The 27750-nt window shown below is 43.1% G+C and overlaps 1 protein-coding gene across 5 annotated transcripts in view; it reads left to right on the top strand.

The window, feature by feature from the left end:
• LOC6620533 (ecdysone-induced protein 75B, isoforms C/D) overlaps positions 1-12210 on the top strand; it is a 96536-nt gene extending 84326 nt beyond the window's left edge. For 4 of the 5 annotated variants that reach the window (XM_032719451.1, XM_032719453.1, XM_032719452.1 and 1 more), the window contains 3 exons: positions 6216-6454; positions 9535-10543; positions 10704-12210. In XM_032719451.1, the coding sequence (XP_032575342.1) occupies positions 6216-6454; positions 9535-10543; positions 10704-12112 (2657 nt within the window). In that variant the 3' untranslated portion in view covers positions 12113-12210. Of the gene's footprint in view, positions 1-4029; positions 4813-6215; positions 6455-9534; positions 10544-10703 lie in introns of those variants that run through there. The other variant, XM_032719454.1, reaches the window with a different exon arrangement.
• Positions 12211-27750: the final 15540 nt, after the last annotated feature.

Here is a 27750-nt window from a genome sequence, read left to right as displayed (position 1 = left end):
GTCCAATTACTACACTGCTTATACAATTACTATCCATAAGTAAAATCATTTCACGCGTGTCATCCATCGCCGAAAAAAGGGAGGATACAAGCGGCAGAAAGAGAACAGCGAGCGAAATGCTTCAGCAACGGCAGCTGCTTGACAACTTGCGTTTTGGCCGCCTGCTGGCGCTTCTTTTGCTTGCTTTTTTCTTGGCTTTGGTTACATAAAGTCGTTGCCTGCCTGCCTGTCTGCCTACCTGCCTTCACCTGCCTCACAAAAGGCAGCCACAAAAAGTGGTTAACGGTGAAATTGCGAAGAAAAGAGCGCCAAAAGCAACGAATCGAAGAAAGAAACGAAACGCAACGAAACGCTGAGAAAACAAGGCAAGAGCCAAAAGAGTTGGCTGCCAACGGCGAACGTAACAAACTTGTTTTACACGAGACGCTGGCGTCGCCTACTACGCAAGCTGAACCTTCAAAAGGTTCATTTACCTCTCGCCACGAAGAGCGTTCGTCTGGCGAACGAGCCGAGCTTTGTGCATGCACGCATCTATGTATCTGCATCTGTATTATATATTTTTTCCCGGGGAGGAGCGGGCGAAATAAAAAATGTACTTTCGCTTTTTTCAATGCCTCGGCGCCAAAAACTAGTTTGCCAGCTCTCAAATCCGGAGAGTTGCTCCGAGAGAGCAGCGTTGCAGCAATATTGCTGCTGCTGCAGTTGCTGCTGTTGCAGTTGCTGCTGCTGCTGCTCTTGGTGTTGCTGCCGCTGCTGCCGCTGCTGCTGCTGCTGCTGCTGTTGCTGGTTTTGGGCCACAGTTAAGCGAGCGACCGAGCCGCAGAGTTCAACGACTCTTGTAAAATTTCTCGAAGGTTTCGCATTGCAACATCCAGCGGCGAGCAGTCGCAACTTGTTCGAAGTCGGAGCTGCATTTGCATGCCGTCTCTCTCTCTGCCAGCATACGAGTATGGCCCTCTCTTTCGCATGTGCGCTGAATGCTGTTCATTGCACTCGGCCTCGTTTCGTTTCGTTCGGCTGCAATTTTTGCACGACGTCAGAGGCTGAGCGAAACGCGAATGTTTCAAACTGTCGCTGCTTGGGGCACCGGGCAGGGGGCTTGCAGCTTGTCGCCGAGTGCAGCGACTTCTATTTGGGTCAGGCACGGTCATTCGCCTCTGCCGCAGCGACGACTGCGACGGCATTGGCGCGCATTTATTCGAAAATGATTAGACACGAAATGGAATTATTTTTGCGTATGCGTTTGAAGTCCGTTCGCTTGAAATGCGCGTAGATGCAGATCAGCTTGACCCAATTTCAATTACGCGCGCGGGGGGAGGGGTATTTTTTCTGAACTTGTAAACAAGTTGTCTGTGTTTACTGGGCGTTTTTCGGGGCGAAATTGTAAAGGTCAGGGGAATGGAAAGGAAAGGTATTTTGTATTGGAAAATATTATAATCATTTTACCTTTTTTTATATTTTTTTAATATATTTTTAATATATTTTATAAGGAATAAGTAGCCTCATAATGCAAAAAAAAAAAACATTTAAATGCGCCTGCCTTTGTATGCCTTTTGTTTGATTTTCGCCTGCTGTTCGCGCGGCGCGTCATCGATGAGAAATGAAACCAGGCACGACCTTTTCATGTAAAATTAATAATATGGCACAGGGTCTACTCTACCCTGAGCAATCCGAGCGATGTCAAGTGCTATGCGCCATATGCTATGCGCTATAGGCGGCGACCTCCCCGGCGATTTTCATTGAGGCATTTTTCATGACCCACAAAAAGCGACGACGACAACGAAGGCTCCAAACCGAAAATAAAACTAAAATGCTTGCTTATGCGGGGGCTGTCTTTGTCTTGAGAAATTTCAAGAAACTTCAAAACAAACGCATGATGGCTTCGTTATTATTATTAATTTTATTATTTGGGGTTCACTTCGGCCCCTTTCCTTGGCATATAATTTCTTTTGTGAGTGCCCCCCTTTGTTTGTCCGTGCGGCTCTTTCCACACGCTTCGATCGCGTTGTAAACAACTTACGCAAGCAAACCAAAAGCCAAGAAACCAAAGCAACAACAATTGTGTCGCTTATGTGACTTTACGTAAAGCCATCCAGAGGTGTCTGTGAATCACCTTCTTCCCCATTCCCATTCCCCTGCCCCTTGCCCCACACATCCAACAGCCCCCAACCGAAAGTAGGCCTAACCCTCCGCACTCTTTTCGTCTTTCTCCGCTCGGTGGGTGCAATGAACTCGAGTGTCTCGTAAACAACAAGTTTGGTTTTCGGCTTTCGTTTATTATTTCCCCGTAATTCAGGAAGTCAGCCGCGCAAATGCCCAAACAGTAACAAGAAAGCATAAACAACTCGAGTTTAGAAAGCAACTTGATACACGGCACTTGGGATGGCACGGCGCTAAATGGGGCTGACGTCGCGACTTGTCGCAGTGAAAGTGAAACTTGTTAATTGGCTTTTAATTGCCGACATTATTGTGAATGTCAATTATGACCACAGCGACGCTATCGAACTGGTTTCAGTTCGAGACGCAGAAGACTCTTATATAAGTTTTGCATTGTAAATGAAAGATGAGAAATTAAGAAATTTAGATTCCCGTTGAGCTTACTATATTCCTATCTACACAAATTATGTTTCAAACAGCAAAGTCCCAGTTTGAGCATGGCGAAACATTGGATGTAATTATAAATAAGCCCATTAAATTACCAGTCTGTTATCACATCGCAATCGTTTCGTTTTTTGGGCCACCTTCGCCCCAGTGGAATCCAGTTGTTTCTCCGCCCTTCCGCCTTCTGTTCGGTGCTTAGCCCCAATCTTCGGGGCGTTATGCAACCATTATAGGCCTACCTAAAAGTGTTGACCAATCCAGTTGCTTGCATTTCCACGGCACGCACGAAAATTTCTACCCGAAAAAGAGCCAAACAACTTTCACTTTTACTTTCGTCGCATCGCCGGAATGATTATTAAATGTTGCTCGTTGTTCGTTACGTTTTTGTGGCCTCATTCGGGCCGCTAAGTTCATTGACCAGTGTGCTGGGGTAAACCGAACCGACTCGATGACAAAGCCAGAGTTTGAATAAACAAACAATCTGGAACACTCACGTCAGTTGGCGATGATCGCCCAATGAGTCAGCTATGAAAGCAGACAAAATATCTGCATTTAAATGCAAACTCAATGCTTAACCCTCAGCTAGCCGACGGGGCCAGTGGCGTCGTAAATTATCCACTCAGGCGCTATGTCATCAAGCTTGATTTAACAATCTCATTACTGGCCTCAGCCTCCATCCTCGATTTTCCACCTGCCAACGAGACGTATGCGCAATGTTCCACTCACATCACTCATACGCAGTGTGTATGATGACAGTGTGCAAAATATTCAAATTACAAGTGCGAAAAAAGCTTGCCGAAAGCTTGCATATGCTCCCGCGTGGTGAAAAGCTTTGTGAAGCTTAAGAGCTGTAAAGAGAGTCAGTGTTGCTCTTAAATTTTCTCTCCGAGTTTATTGAACTTTCCTGCCGCAGCAAAAGAGATATATGCGCCGATAAAAAACATGAAGAAGAGCTGTTGGGGCAAGCTTATCACATAAAGCTTATCAGCGCTTGAACTTGCTTTGTGTGTGGGGTGGGTCATTGTTTCTATATATTAAAGAGCAATTAGGAAATGTGCATATAAAAAAATAAGAATTGAGAAAGTCATATTGTATTACAACAATTGTTTTTAATTTAAACGTTGAGCAAAACAGATGTGACATAAATAAGTACAAAAAAATATATATTAAAACAATGTACGTTATTTTAAAGAATTTATTGCTATAAATTTAAAATTAACTTTAGATATTTCAAGAACTTCACATCTTATCAACAGCAAAAAACACAAAGACTGACAAAGAGCTTTTTCCACTCTTAAGTCCTCTCTTCGGCTCTCTTTTGAGTGCTCCGTTGGTCGTTGCCTCTGCGGCTTTTGTGTTTTGTGCGGCGTTTTCAGTTTTCCGTTTCTGTTTTGAGACCGAAGCTCAGTCGCCGTCGCAGTCGCCGCAGTTGAGGTTCGCTCTCCTCGATTTCGGGCAATCCGATACCATATAGCATAGCGTACCGCACTCTGGGTATATTCGTAACGCGCTTTGGCTTTTACAGTTAGTCGCGTTCGAGACCTTGTCGAGTTTTGTCATGTTAGCCAGCGATCCGCGGGATCCGAAATAAGCCAAGAATCACAACGCGAGTGCGGCAGTTGCCAGCAGTAACTACACCAATATTTATATTAATTAAAATAAATTAAATGAAACAACAGCTGATTAATGCCAATGAATGTTAAATGCAATTGTTAATGTGAAGAAAAGTCGACCAAGTCTCCCCAAAAAACAAAACTTATTCAACATCCACTACACACTCGTCTTTCTGGATTACGCGCCCAAAACAAAAATTAAAAATTTAACCAAACCAACAACTAATTTATTTGCTAAATATTCCAAAAATTCAATCAATGTGAAAAGCAAGCAAACAAAGTTCCTCTCACAACAAAACAGCAGTTAATTAAAATATTTAACCGAGATAAAGTGCAAAAAAGATAACAAGTTTCTCAAGCAAACATCCATATGTACCTGAGTACCAACCAAAAAGCTGTGTGTGTGCCAAAAACCCAAGAGGAATTATCCAAAAATATTTAATGAGCAAGCTCAACTGAGTGGTTGATGTGCCCCCCAAGGGAAAAGTGACCAAGTCAAGATATTTTGTCAAATCAAACACAGAAAACACAAAAATGGGCGAAGAACTCCCGATATTGAAGGGCATACTTAAAGGCAACGTCAACTATCACAATGCGCGTAAGTTATCCGATCCGAAAGTCGCACAAAAGTTGAAGTTAGAAAGTGAAAGAGCCAAACAGCAATTTCCCTAAGCCAACTGACACAGATTTGGCCAGAAAAAGAGTTGAACAAGATTAAAATAACACCCAGCTTTCGGTTTTCAAAAAAATCAAGTCGAACAAACTCGCAGAGAAATGCAGGCGTTCTGAGATTCTCCACTTTTGATTCGCTTTTTGTTTACCTTTTTTTTTTCTTGTCCGATGCCTCCAAACAAATAGCATCAACCAAAAAGCGAGCGCCATTGAAGTGTTGACCTCGTTTAAAAACATACAATAATTTTTTCTTTGCCGCGGAAGAGCTTTAAACTTGAATCGAAACAGCGGCGAAGGCAGCGTTGCGTTGCTATTTTCTAAACGAAAAAAATAGGAAAAAACAACAAGCAAAAGAGCCGAAAGAGCGGAGCAACAATATCGCATGTTTGACCAACTTTTTCAGTCTCTCCGCATGGGAAAGTTGGACGTTGCGGCGCGTCGCTCTAATTTCTACGCGCAGTTCGTCGCTGCGCCTGCGCAGACTTCATTTTCCATTTCGTTTGACCTGGATTTCGCTGCACGGCAAGTGGGTCACACTCTCTCGCTGGCTGCTGGAAAAAGCGGTGAAAAATCAGTTAAAAAGCCGCTGTTTCACTTTTGCGACCGAGCCGGAGTGAAACTGTGCGAGTAGAAATTTCTTTTGACATTGAAAAGTTGGCCAAACATTTGTCAGATTTTGTTTGGTGCTGGTGCTTCCAAAATGGCCAGCGGCTAAAGTGGCACTCCAGGAAATTAATGTAGTAGAAGTGTTCTAAATGGGCTTATAAATGAATATATCATAAGTTAAGTAGGTCTTAGTCTCCCTCGATCGACTGCAAACCCAATTAGCCAGCCCACAGATCGGCCGACTTTATCGATGCCTGTCATCTGCACTCCCCTTTGATTTATTCCTAGTGCGAAAAACGTGACCGCAAATGTGCCTGGTTTTTTTCAGCTCTCATTGGTGAAATGTGAAAGTTCACCCACATACAAATTTTTCGGTTGCAGCCAAAGGCAGAAATTAAAAATCTAAAAAAAGAGAAAGTGTAACAGGGGAGAGAAGACTGACGACCGAGCAGACTGAAGACTGAACACCGAAGACTGACAGACTGAAGAAGCACAGAAACGCAGAGGCAGCTGAGGCATTGACCCACTTCGAAGGGCTGTAAATGGCAGGGGAAGACGGGGCACTTCCTGCGTGACAACAGGACAACAGCTGTCCGTTGCACCTGCTCCGCAATGCAGTGAAGTGTGTAATTGATGGGGCCCATAATTTTATGCTCACGTTTAGGTTTAAGCACCGCTTACAAGGCCGAAAACTAACCGAATGTGTCCTCTTTCCAATTGCAGCTGTGCGTTTTGGACGCGTGCCGAAGCGCGAAAAGGCGCGTATCCTGGCGGCCATGCAACAGAGCACCCAGAATCGCGGCCAGCAGCGAGCCCTCGCCACCGAGCTGGATGACCAGCCACGCCTCCTCGCCGCCGTGCTGCGCGCCCACCTCGAGACCTGCGAGTTCACCAAGGAGAAGGTCTCGGCGATGCGGCAGCGGGCGCGGGATTGCCCCTCCTACTCCATGCCCACACTACTGGTAAGTCTCACCCTAAGATAGAAACTATAATAGGATATTGCCAGATATTTAGCGTGAGCAGCAAGTCAAGCAAATCATTACAATATGGTTTATGGTTTTTTTTTGTAATTTATTACCATCCGGCCAAGTGGAACAAACAAGCATATATTGTGGAGATTTTACAACTCCATTTACAGAGACAATCATAAATAACTATTGGCCATAAAATTATGAAAATGTCTAGCAGCTCTGCCCTATGTAGACTATCAGTACGCTTATTAATTGACCGCCAAAGGTTACGGCGTAGGCGAAGTCACATTTCCGGGCCGCCGACTTCTGTTGACATGCATAGATCAGCATGTCAACATACTAGCTAGCTAGTAACAGCTTTTTGCCTTTTGCTCACTGGCAAATGGCAACTGGCAACTGGCAACTGGCAACTTGGCTTACTGGTTACTGCCTACTGCCGGCGTTAGTCATGCGCCAAGGTGAACCTGTTTGCACGATTCTAAACCAGGAAATCGCGCGCCACACGTAGACGCGTCTATGAGACACTCTTTTCAGAGTCTTCGCTCTTCGGCGATTCTTGCGGGGCCTCCAAACGTGGCCATTGAAGTGGCAAGTTTGGGGTCAAGTTCTTGACGAAAAGCTTGTCAATGTCAGATTTATGACGTTTCCCCTGACAGCTGAATGATGAATGCTATGAATGCTAGCTATCGTTTATTTGCGTGATTACTTTGTAAATTCCACAGAATGTTTATTTTACAATCGACGTCACTTGGTTTTTTTGGGGGCAAATAGATCGAGGTGGAGAATAGAGGAAGTACAGATTCGGCGCTGTAAATAATAGCCCGAAAAAATCATTTCACATACCATAACCAAAAGCGATAAAGAAAAGTGCTATATAAAAAAACGTGTCCCGGCTCTCGGCAACAACAAAGTACACAAACAAAGTTCTAAAGCTCAAGGTCAAGCGTAGCGTCATTATTAATGAAAGCACACACACAAACAGGGGCTGCTATCACGGCGGGAAAGAGAGGGCTAGCACAGGATTAGAGGGAGACGGCGAGAGCGGGCCAGACACATGCGTTTAAAAGCGACACGAGCACAACGAAAAATGCGAAAAACATAGTCAGAGTCAAGTGCAAGGCTAAAAAAGTTAAAATTTTATTTGGTGTTTGGGGAAGAAAGGAAAGAAATCAAATGCGATCGACAGTTTAAGAAGTACTGTGTGTAGTATAGAACAGCGACCTTGGAGCAAGTTATTTTTCAACCTTGGAGTGAACGAAATGAGCGGATCCGCTTCCCTCTCTTTCTCTGTTTGCAGTTCATATTTTCCACTATATATGAGTAAACAATAATGGCACAAAAAATATGCATAAAATGTCATGAGTATGAGGAAGCGAATGCCAGACAAACGGCGTCACAAAACTGCAATACACATATGTATGTATGCATGCACAGATACAGATACAGATACAGTGAGAGCAATCTGTAAAATTGTCAGGTGGTTCATTAGACAGCGTCGTAATATGCAAAATGTCAGCAATTCAGTTTATGACGGAAGGCGGAAGATTCGCCGGCGGTGCAAGGTGAGGCTAAGGCGCTACGATCTCGGCGAAATTGGGAATTCGGAACCGAAATAGAAATTCCTCTAGCGAAACGATTAGCCCTAGAGATTATTCAATCTGGCAGTCCATATCAGTCGGTACAAGAGTTCTGCGAATTATTTTTGGCAAAAACTCAAGGCCACACACTAACGCCATTTGAAGGTCGAGTCGAATCGGATGGGATGTTATGGGATCTTGTGATATGTCAGAAAAGGAAATTCGGGTAGCGGGAGTCGAGTCATAAATAGCCCCCCACACATGCTCATTAGTATTTTTCGCAAACTATTTCCGCTTTTGCGCAGATGAGAAATATTTTCGTGGCGGAAAATCAAATGATACGACGACGTCAAGCGCCGGCAAAAAGAAAATGTGGCGAAAATCGGCTTGCCGGTTGCCGGCTGCTATTTTCCCTCTCTCTTTCGAGCCCGTTTCTATGGCATTCTTTTTTATATGGTTCTGCGCGAAGAAAACACATTTTCAAGGTTAATCAAACGAAAATCGAATCAGAAAAGAGATTCGGCGGCAGACAGCACAACGTGTGCTTATTGAAACAGAACGTAGCAAATAAAAAGGCGAGAGGCACACATGAAATCAAACGTAAATTAAAATCCAAGTCGCTGAAAACAATGGTGGGCAGATGATGATGGCTGGCACGTGGGGTGGTTGGGCGTGGGGTGGCACGTTCGCTGTCTGGGGCACTTGGCGCATGTTCGTGTAACTCAAAACCCGGAAAGCCAAATGGCGAAATAACATGAACATTCGCTCGGCTTAGACGCTGAGCAATTCCCACCCCCCTCCCCATTTTTTTCCTCCTCACTCCGCTGGCGAAATACAAAAACACGCGCCGAAAGCAGGAAAAAGAAAAACAACCATAGAGTAACAGCACACAATGCGGAACCTTGAACTCTAGTTCGTCGACCTTGGCTGCTAATGTCAGCGGCAAAAGCTCTCGACTATGAGGGGGATGTAGCCTACGGTTGGGGTGGGGTGGGAAAAGCGAGAGAGCAGCCCCTAGAAACTAAAACCACAAAAACTAACCCGGCCAGCTGACGTAGGCGAAGCTTTCCCTCTACTTGTATTTTCTATTTTCTTTTTGCGCACACTATGTCGAAAGCTTCCAGCGGCGTTTAAGGAAATGCGACATTCGCAGAGAGAGAGAGAGAGACGGCAGATAGCTGGCGTGGTGGGCGTGCGGAAGTACAAATAGTTATTATTATTGATTTAAATGAGTGGGCGGGAGGGGAGGTTCGCTGACCTTCGCGTGTGAAATAAGCGATGACGTGATGGGGTGCGGGGAAAAGTACACGGCCAAGCAACAGTTGCAGGAAAAGTTGAACAGTTAGGTCGAACTATAAACAACTTATAAGACAGTTACTGCAGTTCTTTTTGATACTTTAAATCAATTTATCAACAGTCAGGTATTAGTTTTAAGCACTCTACTATCTTGGCACATCTCTTTAACATATAACCTTTTTTTTTCCTATTTTTCAGGCTTGTCCGCTGAACCCCGCCCCTGAACTGCAATCGGAGCAGGAGTTCTCGCAGCGTTTCGCCCACGTAATTCGCGGAGTGATCGACTTTGCCGGCATGATTCCCGGCTTCCAGCTGCTCACCCAGGACGACAAGTTCACGCTCCTGAAGGCGGGACTCTTCGACGCCCTGTTTGTGCGCCTGATCTGCATGTTTGACTCGTCGATAAACTCAATCATCTGTCTGAATGGCCAGGTGATGCGACGGGATGCGATCCAGAACGGAGCCAATGCCCGCTTTCTGGTGGACTCCACCTTCAATTTCGCGGAGCGCATGAACTCGATGAACCTGACAGATGCCGAGATTGGCCTGTTCTGCGCCATCGTTCTGATCACGCCGGATCGCCCCGGTCTGCGCAACCTGGAGCTGATCGAGAAGATGTACTCGCGGCTCAAGGGCTGCCTGCAGTACATTGTGGCCCAGAATAGGCCCGATCAGCCCGAGTTCCTGGCCAAGTTGCTGGAGACGATGCCCGATCTGCGCACCCTGAGCACCCTGCACACCGAGAAACTGGTCGTTTTCCGTACCGAGCACAAGGAGCTGCTGCGTCAGCAGATGTGGTCCATGGAGGATGGCAACAACAGCGATGGCCAGCAGAACAAGTCGCCCTCGGGCAGCTGGGCGGATGCCATGGACGTGGAGGCGGCCAAGAGTCCGCTGGGCTCGGTATCAAGCACTGAGTCCGCCGACCTGGACTACGGCAGTCCGAGCAGTTCGCAGCCACAGGGCGTGTCCCTGCCCTCGCCGCCGCAGCAACAACCCTCGGCTCTGGCCAGCTCGGCTCCTCTGCTGGCGGCCACCCTCTCCGGAGGATGTCCTCTGCGCAACCGGGCCAATTCCGGCTCCAGCGGCGATTCCGGAGCAGCTGAGATGGACATCGTTGGCTCGCATGCACATCTCACCCAGAACGGGCTGACAATCACGCCGATTGTGCGACACCAGCAGCAGCAACAACAGCAGCAGCAGATCGGTGAGTAATCTTTTATTGGAATATAGTTATAGTATTTTAGGCACGTCATAATTGAAAAGTTTTGCAATCGGTAGTGGAGATACGATTTCGCAGTATTTAATCAAAAGCATACACTCTTATTATTCCCCTCATAATTTGAAATTATTTTTCTTTTTTGCAGGAATACTCAATAATGCGCATTCCCGCAACTTGAATGGGGGACACGCGATGTGCCAGCAACAGCAGCAGCACCCACAACTGCACCACCACTTGACAGCCGGAGCTGCCCGCTACAGGAAGCTAGATTCGCCCACGGATTCGGGCATCGAGTCGGGCAACGAGAAGAACGAGTGCAAGGCGGTGAGTTCGGGGGGCAGTTCCTCGTGCTCCAGTCCGCGTTCCAGTGTGGATGATGCGCTGGACTGCAGCGATGCCGCCGCCAATCACAACCAGGTGGTGCAGCATCCGCAGCTGAGTGTGGTGGCCGTGTCACCAGTTCGCTCGCCCCAGCCCTCCACCAGCAGCCATCTGAAGCGACAGATTGTGGAGGACATGCCCGTGCTGAAGCGCGTCCTGCAGGCTCCCCCTCTGTACGACACCAACTCGCTGATGGACGAGGCCTACAAGCCGCACAAGAAATTCCGGGCCCTGCGGCATCGCGAGTTCGAGACCGCCGAGGCGGATGCCAGCAGTTCCACTTCCGGCTCGAACAGCCTGAGTGCCGGCAGTCCGCGGCAGAGCCCAGTCCCGAACAGTGTGGCCACGCCCCCTCCATCGGCGGCCAGCGCCGCCGCAGGTAATCCCGCCCAGAGCCAGCTGCACATGCACCTGACCCGCAGCAGCCCCAAGGCCTCGATGGCCAGCTCGCACTCGGTGCTGGCCAAGTCTCTCATGGCCGAGCCGCGCATGACGCCCGAGCAGATGAAGCGCAGCGACATTATCCAAAACTACTTGAAGCGCGAGAACAGCACTGCAGCCAGCAGCACCACCAACGGCGTGGGCAACCGCAGTCCCAGCAGCAGCTCCACACCGCCGCCGTCGGCGTCCCAGAATCAGCAGCGTTGGGGCAGCAGCTCGGTGATCACCACCACCTGCCAGCAGCGCCAGCAGTCCGTGTCGCCGCACAGCAACGGCTCCAGCTCCAGTTCGAGCTCTAGCTCCAGCTCCAGTTCGTCCTCCTCCTCCACATCCTCCAACTGCAGCTCCAGCTCGGCCAGCAGCTGCCAGTATTTCCAGTCGCCGCACTCCACCAGCAACGGCACCAGTGCACCGGCGAGCTCCAGTTCGGGATCGAACAGCGCCACGCCCCTGCTGGAACTGCAGGTGGACATTGCTGACTCGGCGCAGCCGCTCAATTTGTCCAAGAAATCGCCCACGCCGCCGCCCAGCAAGCTGCACGCTCTGGTGGCCGCCGCCAATGCCGTTCAACGGTATCCCACGTTGTCCGCCGACGTCACAGTGACAGCCTCCAATGGCGGTCCTCCGTCGGCGGCGGCGAGTCCGGCGCCCAGCAGCAGTCCGCCGGCGAGTGTGGGCTCCCCCAATCCGGGCCTGAGCGCCGCCGTGCACAAGGTAATGCTGGAGGCGTAAGAGCGGTAGGAGGTAGGTGGTTTTACGCGGAGAAGTTGGAGAGACAGAGACTGGGAGTGGCAGTTCAGCGAAGCAGGAAGCAGGATCACTTGGATCGGCAGGAGTTGAATTAAATTATTTTACCTTTTAATTGAGCCGTGTACAAAGTTTGAAAGCAAAACCAACATGCATGCAATTTAAAACTAATATTTAAAGCAACAACAAACAAAACAACTACAAGTTATTAATTTAAAAAACAAACAAACAAACAACAAAAAACCCAAGCTTGAATGGTATTACAAAAGAAAAAGAAAAACAGAAAAAATATAAATATATTTTAGCAGTTAAACTTTAACGTAGCAAGAAACCAACAAACCCAAGGCAGCGCTCTGATTTCGCATTAACTTTTCTTCAGCTGCTACCGAAAACGCCCCCCTCCCCCCCTCTCAGACCTACCCGTCTTTCGACCCCTGATTGTTTTATAAGTTTTAAGCTCTTGTTGTACATATTAATTACGTTTATTGGTAACTATGTTTAGCGCTTTAGTTGTAGTTGGAGCAAAACTACTTTGCTTTTTTGGATGTTTTTTGAAAAAACTGCAAATTATTATTATTAAATTTTTAAATACCTAAAAACAAAACAATGTGTGTGAAATTTTTTATTGTGCGATCTCCAAGCAGAATTGAAGTGCAGTTTGCAACAAATTTTAACTACGATTAAGTTGATAACGATTCATTTTTTATGAATTTAACTAATTTTATGAATTTGTTATAGTTTTCCACCCTTCTATCGATCTTTCTATCTGACCATCTAGCTACCCGTATTCCTGATTTCTCCTTTGGCACAAAGCTCTTCTCTATGCTAAAGAATCAAGTGGAATAAATATTGTTTTCTAATTTTAAAACTACCACAAAAATACGATTAAAATATACACGAAGTAATTGAAAATCAAACAAAATGCTTAAAGTTTTAGCAGCAAGCAGTAAAACGACGATGAAGAAGAGAAACCCAACGTTAAATATATCTGTTGTGTACATAGTTAAATGTTAAATTAAACACAAAAACATATTTAAAGTACATATAAATACACATAATTATTAATGAAGAAACCTATGCTTAAAAGATTCAATGTTTGATTGGCATCTTAGAAAACCAAGCGAAAAATACAAAAAAAAAAAACAACAAACAAAAATTATGATATATTATTTAAAAGTAAAGTATACATTTATATTACAGAAAAACAAATGAGAAAACTTGCGGTAGCAACAAAACTATTATATTAATTACATTTTAATTATGCTGTACTATTATAATTATTAATTATTATGATTAATTAATTACGATTTTTATGCTTAGACACACCAACAAAAAACAAAGATGCAAAAACCATTAAAAAAAACAAAAAACAAGCAAAAAATTACACAGGCGCAGAAATTTGTATTGTCAAATCAATAAAAAATTTGTTTAAAAATTTCAAAAGAAAGCCTCTTAAGTTTTTTCATTTCCATTTCCTTTTCAGTTGAACACTTTTTCTTAAAATGTTCAGTTTTACGTTACTTTGCATTGGAATGGTAAGATTTTGGGTTTCACTTGATTTCATTTTCGTTTTGACTATCGTGCTGTAAAAATATTTACTAAATTATATCGAAAGTATTTATATCATAATTAAATAAACAACAATTTTATGTGTATAAATGAGCCACAAGGAAAATGTGTAAAAACAAAAACCGTTAGCGGTGGCAAAAAAAATGCAAAGAGAAGGGGAAATCTACAAGAAATATTATATTCTTTTAAAATTTATGCAGCGTAAGGAAGCGATGGTTCCACCAAAACCACGAAATTAACAAAGATATCACACTTCAATAATTGACTCTATATATACACGCCAGCATATGTACGTAGATGAAACGATTTTGGTGTCTGAGTGTATGTATGTAGGTGTATGTAACATTGTCCGTAACTTTTAGCCAGAAAAACGACAGCAGAAAATTGTAATTGTGTAACTAAAAGTGAATATTTTATGTAAAAACTATCTCAGCATTGGGCGATGATGCAGATGGGTGTTTATGGTGGTCAAGATGATGATAATGGTGATGGATTCTGATAGGGAAATCCAACCGAACGACGGCAGCGACAACTGAAACAATGAAATTGCGACAATTAAGCGTAACGTAACGTAAAGTATATGTAAAACGTATCCGTAAACAGCCGTAAGAGTTTAAAGTAAAGTAATAGAAACTAAAACATTGAAAGGAATAATGCAACTTTGAGGCAACTCCAGCTGAGGCATATGAAATACCGTATGAATAATATCTATTAATATATATATACACATGAATATATTTTCAAGGACAGTCACAAATCAAATTGCGGCAAAAAAGAGTTTTTAAACATGAGAATTTGGCAAAAATCGAAAAAAAAAAATATGTGAAGAATGAGACGGGAGGAAAAGGAAATGTTCCGAAAATTGATTGAATCTCCATAAAAATAAAATTTAACAGAAAATTTGTATTTGTGAAATAACATAATATTACAGTTTGTTTTAAATGGAAACACAATGAAAACCCCCCAGAATGGAATATGTGAATAAAAATATTGAAAATAAGTATTTAAAATATATCAACAAAAATTATGAAAAACCAATCGTCTGTGTTCTTATTTGATTTTGGTAATGCTTTTCAGAAGCGTAAGTTGGAAATAAATACCTTGGATCCTTTAAATGTCATTTATTTTGAAAAATGAACGCAACTTGTGGTGCTGTTTAATGCTATATCACCTAGGGCTAAGTACAATGTCAGCCATTCTTAATAACCCTTGGAAACACTCATCGCTTGGTGCCCTCCCCTTCAGCGATCGTTCATTACTATATCTATAGGCGCCAATAGCTTATCACGCACACAGGCACTTTTTTTGCGGTTGCCGAGAATAGCGATTATTTTCAATGTCGCGGCTGTCTGTCCTAGGCTTTTGTTGGCGTGTTTTGGAATTTTGCCCGTGACCTTGGCGATAAGAGTCGCGAAATGAATTTGCCGAAATAATCAAATCAGCGCTGTTGTAGCCAAAGGGGTTGGCAGGGTGGGGTTCTAGCTGGTTAAGGCGTCTGGGCAGCGTGAGTGCCGCGTGTGGTCGATGCCAGCGATAGGCAGACACCCAAACCCACACGCCCCCCACCGCCCACCACCACAAAACGCCGATAAGAGCAACTAAAAAGTATGAGTGTAGTCTAATTTTAAGCGTGTGAGAGAGAGCCACTTGTGCACACACACACAGGCACACGGTTCGTTATCTTCAAAGTCAATGTCAAAGCCAACCGTGGGGAGGCAGGGAAGGGGGAGCCAGCGGGCGGAATTGGATTCAGAAAAGAAGAAGAACAAGAAACTGAAAGAGAACAACAAATTTACTTAGTGTGGGTCCGGTGGCGTATGAGTAACGAGTGACAGACGACAAGTGACAAGCAGGAAACACTGCAATGCACTGCATTTCGGGGGGTTAAAAGCGGAAGTGAGGTTTCTGGGGGTGTGTGTGACACCAGAGGGTCAATCAATAGATCCTCCTTTTCTTCTCTTATTTGAAAATTAGCTCGAGTATCAATCTCTTTTGCAGATTTCAATTAAAACATACAAAAAAACATACACAAAAAAACATACAGCATACAAAATAAGGATTTTTAAGGCACATCCATATATTTAATAAACTAAAACTAATTATTTAGGTACTTATTGAAAATATACATAAATAAAAAATATTTTAGCTCTGTACCAAATTAGGTATAATTTTAAATCATGCTACATCCTTAAAATGCATACAAAAGTTATAGGGTGTATTGTGTTCGTTGAAGTTCAATAAGACCCATCCACCTTTTGCCTGATATTTTTGGCCATTTCCTTTCTATATATTGTTCGGCAATTTTTATTTGCGCATATTTCACCTTGAAATAAAACAAGCCTCAAATAAATTAAGGCACAAACAACAGCGGCCATAACAACTCGCGCGTAGAAGAAGCAGCGCCAGAGAGCAAATTCCAACAAAGGCAAAGCAGAAAGAGCAAAAAAATAAAAGAATAAAACGAGAATAAATACACCCGAGGGATCGACGGGGGGACAAAACAAATATTCAAGGTTAGCTGATTAGACGAAATTAGCAAAGTTCTAGCAGATGATTGAATGGGCAAGGGGATGACGGCTTTGCAGGGGGCGGCGGAGGGGGGCACCGCTTGATGAGAGCACGCGCTGAAATAAAAAACTCACGCAACGCGTTTCCGCCCCCTCTAGTCACTCCCACACGCAGCCCCTTCCCCTACGAACTGCACGCGTGCGTACGCATGTGATTGCTGGCCCCTCTCGCTCACACCACCCGCAGCTCTCTCTCACACACTCTCTCTGTCTCACTCCCTATAGCACTCCATATAACCATTGTCGTCAGCGTAGGCCTTTGGTTTTAGGCATTTTTCCCAAGTATTCTATATTTTCGGGTATATACAATCTGAATGAATTACAAATACATTTTAAATCGATCTCTAAGTGTTCGATTATTATATTTTTTTAATTAAATAACTAAAAAATAAGTTTTTTTTTAACTTATTCGATTCTAGTTAGCAGTCCTAACTTTTTTAAAAATTTTGAACACACAGGAATTAAACATTCATTTCATTTTGGATTGCATTAAATAAAGAGCTTTCTTCAAAAATTTTTTTTTCGGTAAGGTATTTTTATTTTATACTTATTGTTTCAAGTAGAACATTTCCTTAAAAATTTTGAAAATAAATAAGTAAAGCTGTGGTGAAAAATGTAGAGGTAGTACTTTGTTCATTGACCATCAAAAATGTAAAGTATTAAGTAAGCATACAGGGTATTATAGGTTTTAGTTGGTAAAGCTTAGTCTACGCACTCTTATTGGATTTTCGCCTATTTTTTTTTTTTTTTTTTTTTTTTGGTGCTAAGCCTTTGCTGATATATTCCCGTGGGGGCATTTGGGAGCAGCGTGCGTGAGACAGAGACGGCGACACACTCGCACCAAATAAATAGACTAAATAGCAAATAGCAAAAACAACAAGAGCCGTGAATAGAAGGCAGCGAAAATTCGATGGCAAATGTATAGAACATTTTTGCGCAGCATATAATAAATTTCATTTATGTGCCGCGTGCTCAGCACCAACCACTCCCCCTACCCCCATACAGCACCACACCACAGATCGCCCTAATGGTTATACATTTTATTTGGAATTATGCGCGAGTTGTCCTTGAGGGGCCAGCCTGTGAACTTGCCAGGGGACTTCTGCTCGTGCCCGATTCTACTGGGTTCTGGGTCCGTAAATATGGCGATTTATGTATTCCCCAGCCTGGCGACAGTACTTTTTTTACGCTGCGAAAGGTTCCATAGATTACGGTGCGTGGAATCGATCCGGGAAGTGGGGTAATTTAATAGTTCCGTAGCCACGCGTGAAACCACAACTAATGCTATTAGCAGTTTAAGTTACAGAGTTCATTCACTTTTTACAGTTCGTTGGATGTTCATATCATAGTATCTACTTGATCTTCACACCCTAATAGTTTATAACTTTACATCCAGCAAACAGTAATACAGATTGGAGCTAGATAAACCAACCTTTAAAACTAGTATCTAACAAAAACATTTCTATTCAGTATTGCAAAAATATTTGTTGTGGCCAATAAATGTACTGTTAGCAGTAACTAACTAAATTGGACAACCTAAATCTAGTAAACTACCAACAATGGTAAAATATAGAGGAAAAAATAAACAAAAATATAAGTTTATAGAGCGAGTACAACAACACGGATGGAAATGCGAAGGCAAATATAAACACAACGCGAAATGCGCTTGACATTGAACTTGAACTGCAGTCGACGGCCTGCAGTCGACGTCGCAGTCGGCCGAGCTGATAGCAGTCGGCTACCAATGGGTGGGAGGGAGACAGACGGCGTGAGAGGGGCGGAACGGGCGCCAATGCCAAATGCAGCTGGCGAACGAACTCGGGCGTATACTTAATATTATGAGATGAGGAGGGTTGGAGAGCAGCGTCACCGACGGCCGCAACAACAATGCCACCCGTGAAAACCATAATGGAAATTACAAATACAAATTACCAGGAAAGCGGGACAGATGGCCGAACAGAGCGAGAGGCAGAGAGAGTGAGGAGCGCAGCGATAAAGCAGCGATATCGGTGGCGTATGAGTAATTTGCTTTCTTTATAAACTGATTCACAGGGACTGAATTAAAAGTATGAAATATATTCAGTTGACCTTAGATGTGATGTGATTTTTTAAAGCGAACTAATATATGACAGGAAGAGATAGACGAGCGATTTAGTTTATGGGAAATTGTGATTATTTTAATATTATATTATTGCATTTATGGCAGAAAGATTTGGTTTTCAACAAAGCCTTTACGCCTAAAAGAAAATCTTGACAAATTTGTTAAAATTTTTTTGTTTAATATTTTACTGAAAAACCAATTCTTTTAAACTTTTTTTTAATTTAAAGACATGTGACTACACAAAAGTAGGCAATATGTATAATGGAGAAAACCATAAGGGCCTTTATTCACCTTGAGTACCACTGCTGTATTTTAAAACAACGTTACAGGTTGCTTTGAAAAACCTCTGGACCACTTGATCCCAAATCCTGCCTGCCATCGACAGCAGGCCATGTTAACCCTTTGTTGCCCGCATAGGCATTTGATGGGCTCCGTTGGGGATGGTTGTAAAATCAAGGGGTTGGAGGGGTGGAGGCACTGCAAACACAATAAATGTGCCAAAAACTTTGGAGTACCTTAAAATATGCTAAGCGCGCAAATTACACACAACAGGATCACGGTGGTCGGAGCACGAGTGGAGCCCGAATGGCATTGACAGCTGCCAAGGTCACGCTGACAAGTGTTGCACGCGCCTGCCCACGGGTTCAAAGGTCCTCCCTCCCTGGGCCGAGTTTTCCATTTACTTTTGATGCCCCGGTCCCTCATTTCCATCCCCAGTTTTTCATCTTATTCTGCTTCGCACTTGATTACCGACACGCGCTCCTTTTTATATGCCCCCCATATATCCGTTGGGTGGCGTGTGTGGTGGCTAAGTGATTTCTGATTCTAAGCAAATTTATTTTGAGACACTTCCCTCGATTTGTTTGGTTTGCTTGCTGAGTAGTGTAAACAGAATTAGGAATCCTCCCGATGTTCCTTGGCTTTTTAAAAATGTTTGCGCCTCTGTGTCAACCGAATAGCAATATTCACTGAATCGAAACGTGTTGTGGACCAGATTCCCAAATTCCTTATTTACAGCTAAATTCCCATTCCAAAAGAATGCAATATATATTAGTAAGCATCACTGATAAAATTTAAAGCAAAAAAGTAGAATTACTTTTATTTAATGTTAGCTATTTACTTAATTTTTATTCCAATCAAATCATATATTGGAGATTTGGTTCTACGATTTATAAATGAAACAGCCACAATTTAAAACTGAATTCGTTCAAAAGTTTTTCAAGTTCTAGATGTTAAGTTTCTATTTCCAGAGATTAGCCCAATTTATCCCCGGTGGATATTCCATTCATTCTTGTGCAATCAGCAGAGCAGCCACATCGAGTGCTCTGGAAATCTCCTTCAGAAAGGTCAAAGGCAATGCCGCAGCATCCTGGGAGAGCAGAAGCGAGGAGCAAAGGACGCCCAAAGCTTAGCAAACAAATTGAGTGGAGGACTTTCGGGGTTCGACGACAGCGACGACGAGATACGTCGCGTGGTTTGTATTTAAATGTCCTTGGCAATAACATTGCATGCCTGGTGGTTTCAGCTGGGACCCTCTGGCAGACCCCAGACCGGGATTCGAGCCCGGACCCATTCACACCCCTCTCCTGCCCATCCCCATTTCCGTTCCTGTCCCGTTATCTGCCACGTGGCACGTGGGCGCAGGATAGGTGGGCGGTGGTGCTCGACTTGCTTGATTGCTTATTTACACGTGGCGCTCGTTCGGGAATTCGAGACACCAACTCGGCCCCTTCCGCTTTCTGGGTTCTTGGGTTTTCGGTGGGTGCGACTCCTACGCTCATTCAACAATACCCGTCCTGGAGTTTTAAAGCGTGGACAATGGCGCAGTGAATAGCTCGGTTGTAAAAAGAAGCAAGTAGTTATGTGATTGGGCTTAACTTAATAAGATAGTATATATTCAACTGAATATAAAACTGCAATCGGTTGATAATGGTGAATAAATAAAGAACAAGAGGAGTTTAAATTTAAATATTCAAGCCACGCAACTAATTGTATTGAAGTACCTGTTCGAATGTCAACAATTATTCTAACTAATTGTTAAATGGATTTCTTAGATCAAGTATTATGCATCAGTGCTGGAAACACTGCATGGAGTCAACTCAAATTGACGAGCGATTGTTGGCCAAGACCCACATGAAGTTTCCTTCATCCCAGCTGCCTGCCGGAGGAGTCCACTTAATAAGAATTCCACACAAAGTGGCCAGTCCTGTCGGAGGCCCCTTGCGGCGGTTCCAGTTAATTTTACAAATATTAAGCAAACATGGGCGCCGCGCGCAAACATCCAAATACCCAGCTCCGCCCCCTTTGAGGCCATGCTCCGCCTGCCTTTCGGTTTGTTGTGGGGTCGGCTGCCAAGGCAAATAACCGCATGGAAAAGCAACAAAACACACGCGCTCCAGCCCCACGGAAACCCACACAAGCCAATAACCCAGAGCGTTTTGCTATTTACACAATTACAGCAACGAAGTGTTCCGCCGTTTGCCCTCTCCTCCACCATAGATATAAAATTGCGTCGGGAATTCTGTGGAAGAAATTTTACGAGAGTCGCATTTTGACGAGGAATCCCGGTCGGGGCGAATCCATCGCTCCGTTTTTATTAGAGGACCCAAGGTCAAAGTTGAGAACTGGCCATAAAAACAAAGGCGGCTGATGAAACTACGAAGTCCTTAACCAAAGAGCAGCAAAGTAACTACTAGCTACCTAAAATCTTTTAAATTATACCAAGCATTATAAAAATTTTACCAATATTTTTGTTACTTAATTTTTAATTTGAGAAACTTGAAAGATTTATAGCCTGGACTTATGGAATCTCTTTACATCCTAGAGAGTATCACTTATGTCAAAATAACGAAACAGAGCAGAATCTGCTGACGTTTTACTTCAAAGTACTTATTAGGAAATAAAATTAGGACATCAGGGCTATTCAAAAAATGAAAAACCCATAAAAGCTGTATCACTTTCAGGAAATGGGTATTTCAGGCACTTGAAAAGGCACTCAACACAATTTGAAAATGGGCTCTTTGAAAATTAAAAAACAATAGAAAGTCGACAACAGATGTAAAAAGGGACACATTTAATGATAAGGGTTACCAAGGATAAAGTGACATTGCCAGAAGAAGATATGAGAAAATTTATTTGTAAAATTTTAAGAACTCACTACATCATCTGCATGTAATATGGCATTGGAGGCAGAAATCAGATCAGGCCTTTCCCATGCAAAATGTGTTTTAAAATGTATTTTTGTAACTTCCAGTGCGAGACCTTCGATGCAACTTATGCAACGCGAAGGCCACTTATGTCTCGGGTTTGAACTGGCACATGGCAAAATGCGAAATTATAGTTCTATATTCCGGCTATGTAAAATAAATCAAATTACGCATAAAATCTCAGTTCATGAGCGGACAAACAAAGTACCGAGTGGTGGGGGATCAGATACATTTCATCTGACTGTGCGCTGGGATAAATATTTAAATTCACTGCTCGGACACTCAGTCTCTTATTACGTCCGATACTTTGATGGCAATCATTGATTCGTTCCGAAGGTGGGGGATTTTGTTTGCTTTTGTTGCCTTGATAAATGAAGACACTTTATGATCGTCTGACGACGTGAGTTATATGCCAAGTTGCCTTCCACCTTGTGCGTATGAACAATTATATGGGAAAATCAGGTAACAGTAACTGATAAACCAAATGGGAAATCTGTTCTGGAGGAAATATACAAATCTCTCAGGTGACTAGCTTTCATTCTAGAGAATTTAGGAAAAGTGTTTGTTTAATCACTTTTCTGTTCTACCTAAAATTAGTAAACAAGTCTATGTGGTGAATTGGGTAAAGATTTCGTCAGAAGAAAACTTATTAATTGTATACATTTTCATCGGACCTAGGACAATTGCCTCAGGTCCTTCATAAAATCGAATATTTTACTTTCAGCTTCATTCAATCAATTGCAAATCAGTCCTCGGCTGTACAATAAATTCCACATTATTCCGCACTGCCCTGTTGACGGGGGGTATAAATTAAACTCTATTATACGTAGCTGTTTTTTTTTTATTTATTTCATTGACTGTTTCCTGTCGCACTCGATCTTCGAATGCATTAAACACTTCTGGGGGATCAAGTGATCGCTATATTCATTTTATTCAATGTTGCTGCGATGGATTATGGATGGAGGGGGCGGTACAAGCTGACGTTGGCATATTGAACAGCACTTCCTGAATTGTTAAGACATGGAAGACCCATGACATTGAAAATGTTTGCCGTAGCTTTGCATTGCTAATAGAAGCGTTGGGCCAAACACCCACCTACTTACTATATTTCTCCCCTATTTTTTCCATTCTTTCCACTCAAGCCTCTTTTCCCTTTCGATTTTTATATTTGATGCCTCAGTCTGTCAAATAGTATGCGCATTTTTTATTGCTCCGATGTCCTTGGCAAGTAGAGCAGTTCGGAGACAGGCGGCGCCGTATCCGTATGCCCACCTCCAAACCTCTTCCTTATCTGTCCCGCCCCCCTCACCACCAAAAAACAGCCCCTAGTGTCGTCTGTCGCCAGTCATTTATCGCTGGCAACAGTTGGTTGGTTGCCATCCTCTATTCTCTAATGCCTCTCTAAAAAGAGCGGAGGGAAAGAAGAGGGAGCAGTCATAAAAGAGGGCGGCGCCCTAAGCTCTCGAACCTCAAGGACGACTGCCAATGCGTTTATTTATAAGGCCATAACCCGTCAGAGGAGTTCACTGGGGTCTGACATCCTTCAGATTTCCTTTGCCTGTATGGTTTGGGCAAATTATTACCTGTACATAACCAAAATAAACATGAAAGGAGTTGATCTTGATAATAGGGAGGAAAGTTCATTAATTAGTTCAATTAATAATCGATATGAAGTCAACAAATACCATTGTTGTGAAGAAAATGACTTTTCCTGTCAGTGTATTTGAGAATAAGGATCATAAAGATCAGGGTCTAAGCTGCCATTTAGAACGAAACAGAGCATAATCTATTATTTAAACAAGTAATAAACCAAAGTATATAAAGCAAACTGAGAGCACGTTGTTCGTCGTCTCATGGAAAGTGAAAATTGCATTGCTTGTCAACATTTTCAAGTGTGTCGCCGGCATCTTCCCTTGACGGGGCGTGGCCAGCCCAGCCCATTTCGCCTTAAAAATGCATCAGACGCAGAAGTGGCAATTGGCGTACAGGAATTTTAATGGGGCCTCCATTATGAAAAGAACCGAACAGAAACTGAAACACCCACAACAATATGATGGCGCCGTAAACATTATAAACGTCTACGCTAGATAATTACAGACTATCAGCTAGTCGAAAAGTACACAGAGAGAAAATATAAAAATTTAATGACCATTCAGCCACATAGTAAACCATTTAAATAAAATTAAAAAAATAAAAAAATTAGCACAAATCATAACATAAGTTTTTGAGGGACTCGCAAGTACATAAATTGTTTGTTGATGGCCTCCACAATGTGAATATTAATATGTATGTGCCAGTAGAATGTATTTATATGTATTTATGCAAAATACAACCTTTTTTTGTGTGTGGACAAATGTGAAAGAGCGAGTGGTGGTGGAAAATTGACCCAAGCCGAATTGAAGCACTCTGGAATACGACGCATTTAGGGAAAGGCAATGGGCCCAGCCCAACTAATTTTCAGGGTAATGAGGATACCGACGACCTTGAACTGCCAACGAGTGGGGAGAAAGAGTCAGACAGACAATGGATAGATGTGGGTGGGTGAGTTCTGGGTAGCCACAAAATTGATTGATGGGTTGGTGGCTGGTCCCACCGAAATATTAACCTTTCTTTACCTGATATTAGGCTGCATATTTTAGCCCACGCGAACATAAGCAATGGGCGGGGTTCTTGGAAGGGCAACGCCCAAACCACCCAACATAAGAAGGCCTCAGTCCCATCAACTGCTGAAATTGCGCATCGGGCAACTCCAGTGTCCCTCCGGCTCCTTCCACAAAGCGCTCTTTATGTTATTAGGCCCTGTAACCTTCGGTTTATTTTGTTTAACTCGAATACACCCACCTCGCATCGGCCAAAATGCCCTCGTTTAAATACATAATTGCTGGCATACGCGGCGTATACGTGACAATGTCTTCAACACTCCCCATCCTTGGCACCATTTTGTCCGAGTGAAACCACCCCCGATGATGTGAGCCTGCCGCAAATACATTCTTTTGGGGTCCTGAACAAAGCTCGGCGTTTTTATATCCCCATTTTGGAGCCCGGCGAGCTTATAAGCTTTTCCTATTTACATTTGATTGCAGATTTTTTGCGTGAATTGAGGTCGCCTTCTGGGGCGGGTGGAGTCGAAACCCGACCCGGATTTTGGCAGTAAATGGTAGCCATCGCTCATCGCATAAAGCTTACAATTTATCAAGCACGAGTGCATCGAGATATGCCTGTACTTGTCATCATAAAATAACAAAAAAAAGGTTCGAACAAATATAAAAGAATTCGTCTTAAGTTTGACAGAGGTGAGAAAATGAATCCATAAGCTACATAAATCGTAAAGCTAATAATGTTGTAACTTCCAAGTTGTAACTTCCAAGATAAAGTAAAGTTCTGAAAGTTGAAACAAATCTTCAACTGGATCTTTTTTAAATAAAATGTATTTATTTTTTAAATTCATTTAACAACTGATCAGCTTAGCCTACTTATCATCTCAAAAGAGAAAACATATCAATTGATCTCCTGCACAACATAAACAAATCAACATCATACAACCAACTTTTCTGATTATCAGGGGGAGGGGTCATCAAATTTGGCTATTAACTATCGCGGGCAGGCCAATAAATACACGAAAAAGCGTACAGTAACTTAAGCGCAAATGCATGAATATCAAATTGAACGATCATAAATAAGATAATTTCACTTTTTGCTGTGCCACGACCAACACACCGGCAACAAACACACTGCAAAACAAAAAGCAAAGACCAAAAATAACCGACATTAACCGGATCTAAGCGCCGTCAATTTGTTACACCAATAAAAAGGGGTAGCAACCAGGTTGGTACGACCCAATTTCTGTGTGCAGACCGCAACACTGAAATTCACTTTCTTTGCATTCGAGCCGGAGTTTCTCTCGCCCAGAGTTCACTCAACTCCAACTCCCTTTCCTCTAGCGATAATTTAAATGTCCAAATATCAAATAATTGACATTCGCTTCCATTTCCCCCACAAAAACACTTTCCACGCCACTCGAGCGCACAAAAAAAGACTCTTCGCTGACCCAGAAAGAGCAAAACCCGTTTGCGCCAAAAGCAACAAAAACAAGGCAACTTTAAAATAAATGGAGTACACTTTCGCTTATGAAAACGAAAGTCAACGGACTTTGCAAGCAAACTGAAGTAAAATGATGGAGAAATTTGTCAGCCCTGAAAATCGCTCGCATTTTTAGCGCCCCTGAAAAACGCACTGAGCACGCGACTTTTTGCAACTGACCCCATTTCCATATCGCAAACATTGAAAGCGAAATAAAAAAAAAAATAAAAAAAAATAAAAAAAAATTGCGAGCCAGCCGGCCATAAATATTTTGGAGGTTTCCCACATAAAATCTGCCATGTTTAGTCGCAGTTTATGTAAAAATCGAAGCGTACAAAACGCAACTGAAATCGCGACCAAAACTGTAAATGATTTTTGCTTTGTTAACCTTAAATCAAGGCGAAAACTATTTCAGTTAACTGCAAAGCAATTTGTGAATTAGTTGTGGCGACATTTGTTTTTCGAGCGGTTCGCGAGGGGGGGCTCAAAGTATTTGGGAAGTCATCGATGACAGAAGTTCAGGGCGATCAGTTATTGCACAGCAAAAAATTAGGTATTTCTAGTCACAGATTTGGTGGGAACTATTTGATAGTAGCAGTAGTTAATCAATCCCCTCGTTTGTTGGAAATTTAAAAAGCTTAATACAGTTGTTAATTCAAATTAGCTGTACTTTTGGAACATTTTGCTCTGCTTGCAGATTTATTGAAACTATCTTGACGAACTTTATAGATAATAAGATATAGATACTACTAAATAGATAGTAAGATATACGTAAACATATTTCTTCGATCAAAAATTTGTTTTAAGCTGTCCCAAGACTTTTTGGTAATCTTTTTTGCCGTGCACTCATCCTCGGCTCGCTCTGTTGGCCTCCAATGGACTCGGTGCTTTAGGCCGTTTTTCGGCCGGTTAATGAACAGCAATTATAAATGTTTGGATTTTTAATTCGCAGCCTCACGTGAGGCTACTTGGGGAAGTCAATAACCTGCGCTGCTTAGCCCTAAAAGTTTCTCTTGGCTGCGAAACTCTGAAACTAAATGCCCCAACATAAGCCAGCGGCTGCGTCTGCGCCTGCGCAACGGTCGACAGCGAAAGTGAAACTCTTTGGGGGTTTTTGAACTTCGCGAGGCAAGAGAAGGCGAGGGCCCCAAGATCCACACGATCCACGATCCACTTATGGGCCTAAGTAGCCCCTGCGCGTAACTGGAGCGGAACCAAAATTTTACTTTCTTTTCACATGCTGCACTCGAAAAGCTGCATGCCGAAATATGTATGTATATGTATATGTATATTCGAAGGGGGGCGAAAATGTCAATGAACGCTGGAAACGAAAGCGCCGTCTGCTAACCCAATTGAGGGTACAACTTTTGGTTTCAGTTTCTTTCGGCTTCTTTAGTTTGTTAATTTTTGCGTACGTGTATTTCCTTTTAGTTTCGCTGATTTGGCAGCGATTTTTTATGCGCTCGGCGTGCCTTGCCACTGAAAAAAAAAGCCAAAAAAGGTCAGACACAATTAGCAAGTGTCGTTCGAGGCGGGCAAACACCCACTCCTCCAGTCCCCCACTCCGCCGGCTGCTCCTCCGGGCCAAGTCGTCGCCATTGGCCATTGGCCATGTCCCATGAGCCAAGCTCAATGCTCGGCGAGCGCGACAAACCAACAACGACAAGCCGGCGATCTGTGTGTGCTTGAATAACCTCATAATTGCCGCCGAGGGTCTTTGCAATGAATTATGCGAATTAACCTCAAATGCACGCGTACTGAAAAGCGTTTGCTGTTCATGAACATGAAACAATTTGCTGTGCCGCGCTAGCCTTTCGGCAAGTTCAGACTAAAGGTCTCGGTTAAAGCGCCTAGCTTCCCAAGATTGACAAAATAGATCGCTTGCTGGCCTAGAAAAAAGTTATATTAAGTTATGTTTAGTTATTTTAATTTCAATTTATTAAATTCTGTCACTTCATTCAATAAAATACAAAACTTTCTGGATTTATATATGTCTTTATTGATATTAAGTACTACCATAAAGTGAAATATATAAAATTGATTTTAAAAATCGGAAATAATTTGGTTTCAATTGGACTGCGCTGTTCTTATACTTTCAAG

Source organism: Drosophila sechellia, chromosome 3L (assembly GCF_004382195.2).
Source record: "Drosophila sechellia strain sech25 chromosome 3L, ASM438219v1, whole genome shotgun sequence".
Classification (NCBI taxonomy): Eukaryota; Metazoa; Arthropoda; class Insecta; order Diptera; family Drosophilidae; genus Drosophila; species Drosophila sechellia.
The sequence above is the reverse complement of the archived record's forward strand: the minus strand, read 5'-3'. Positions and strand labels throughout refer to the sequence as shown.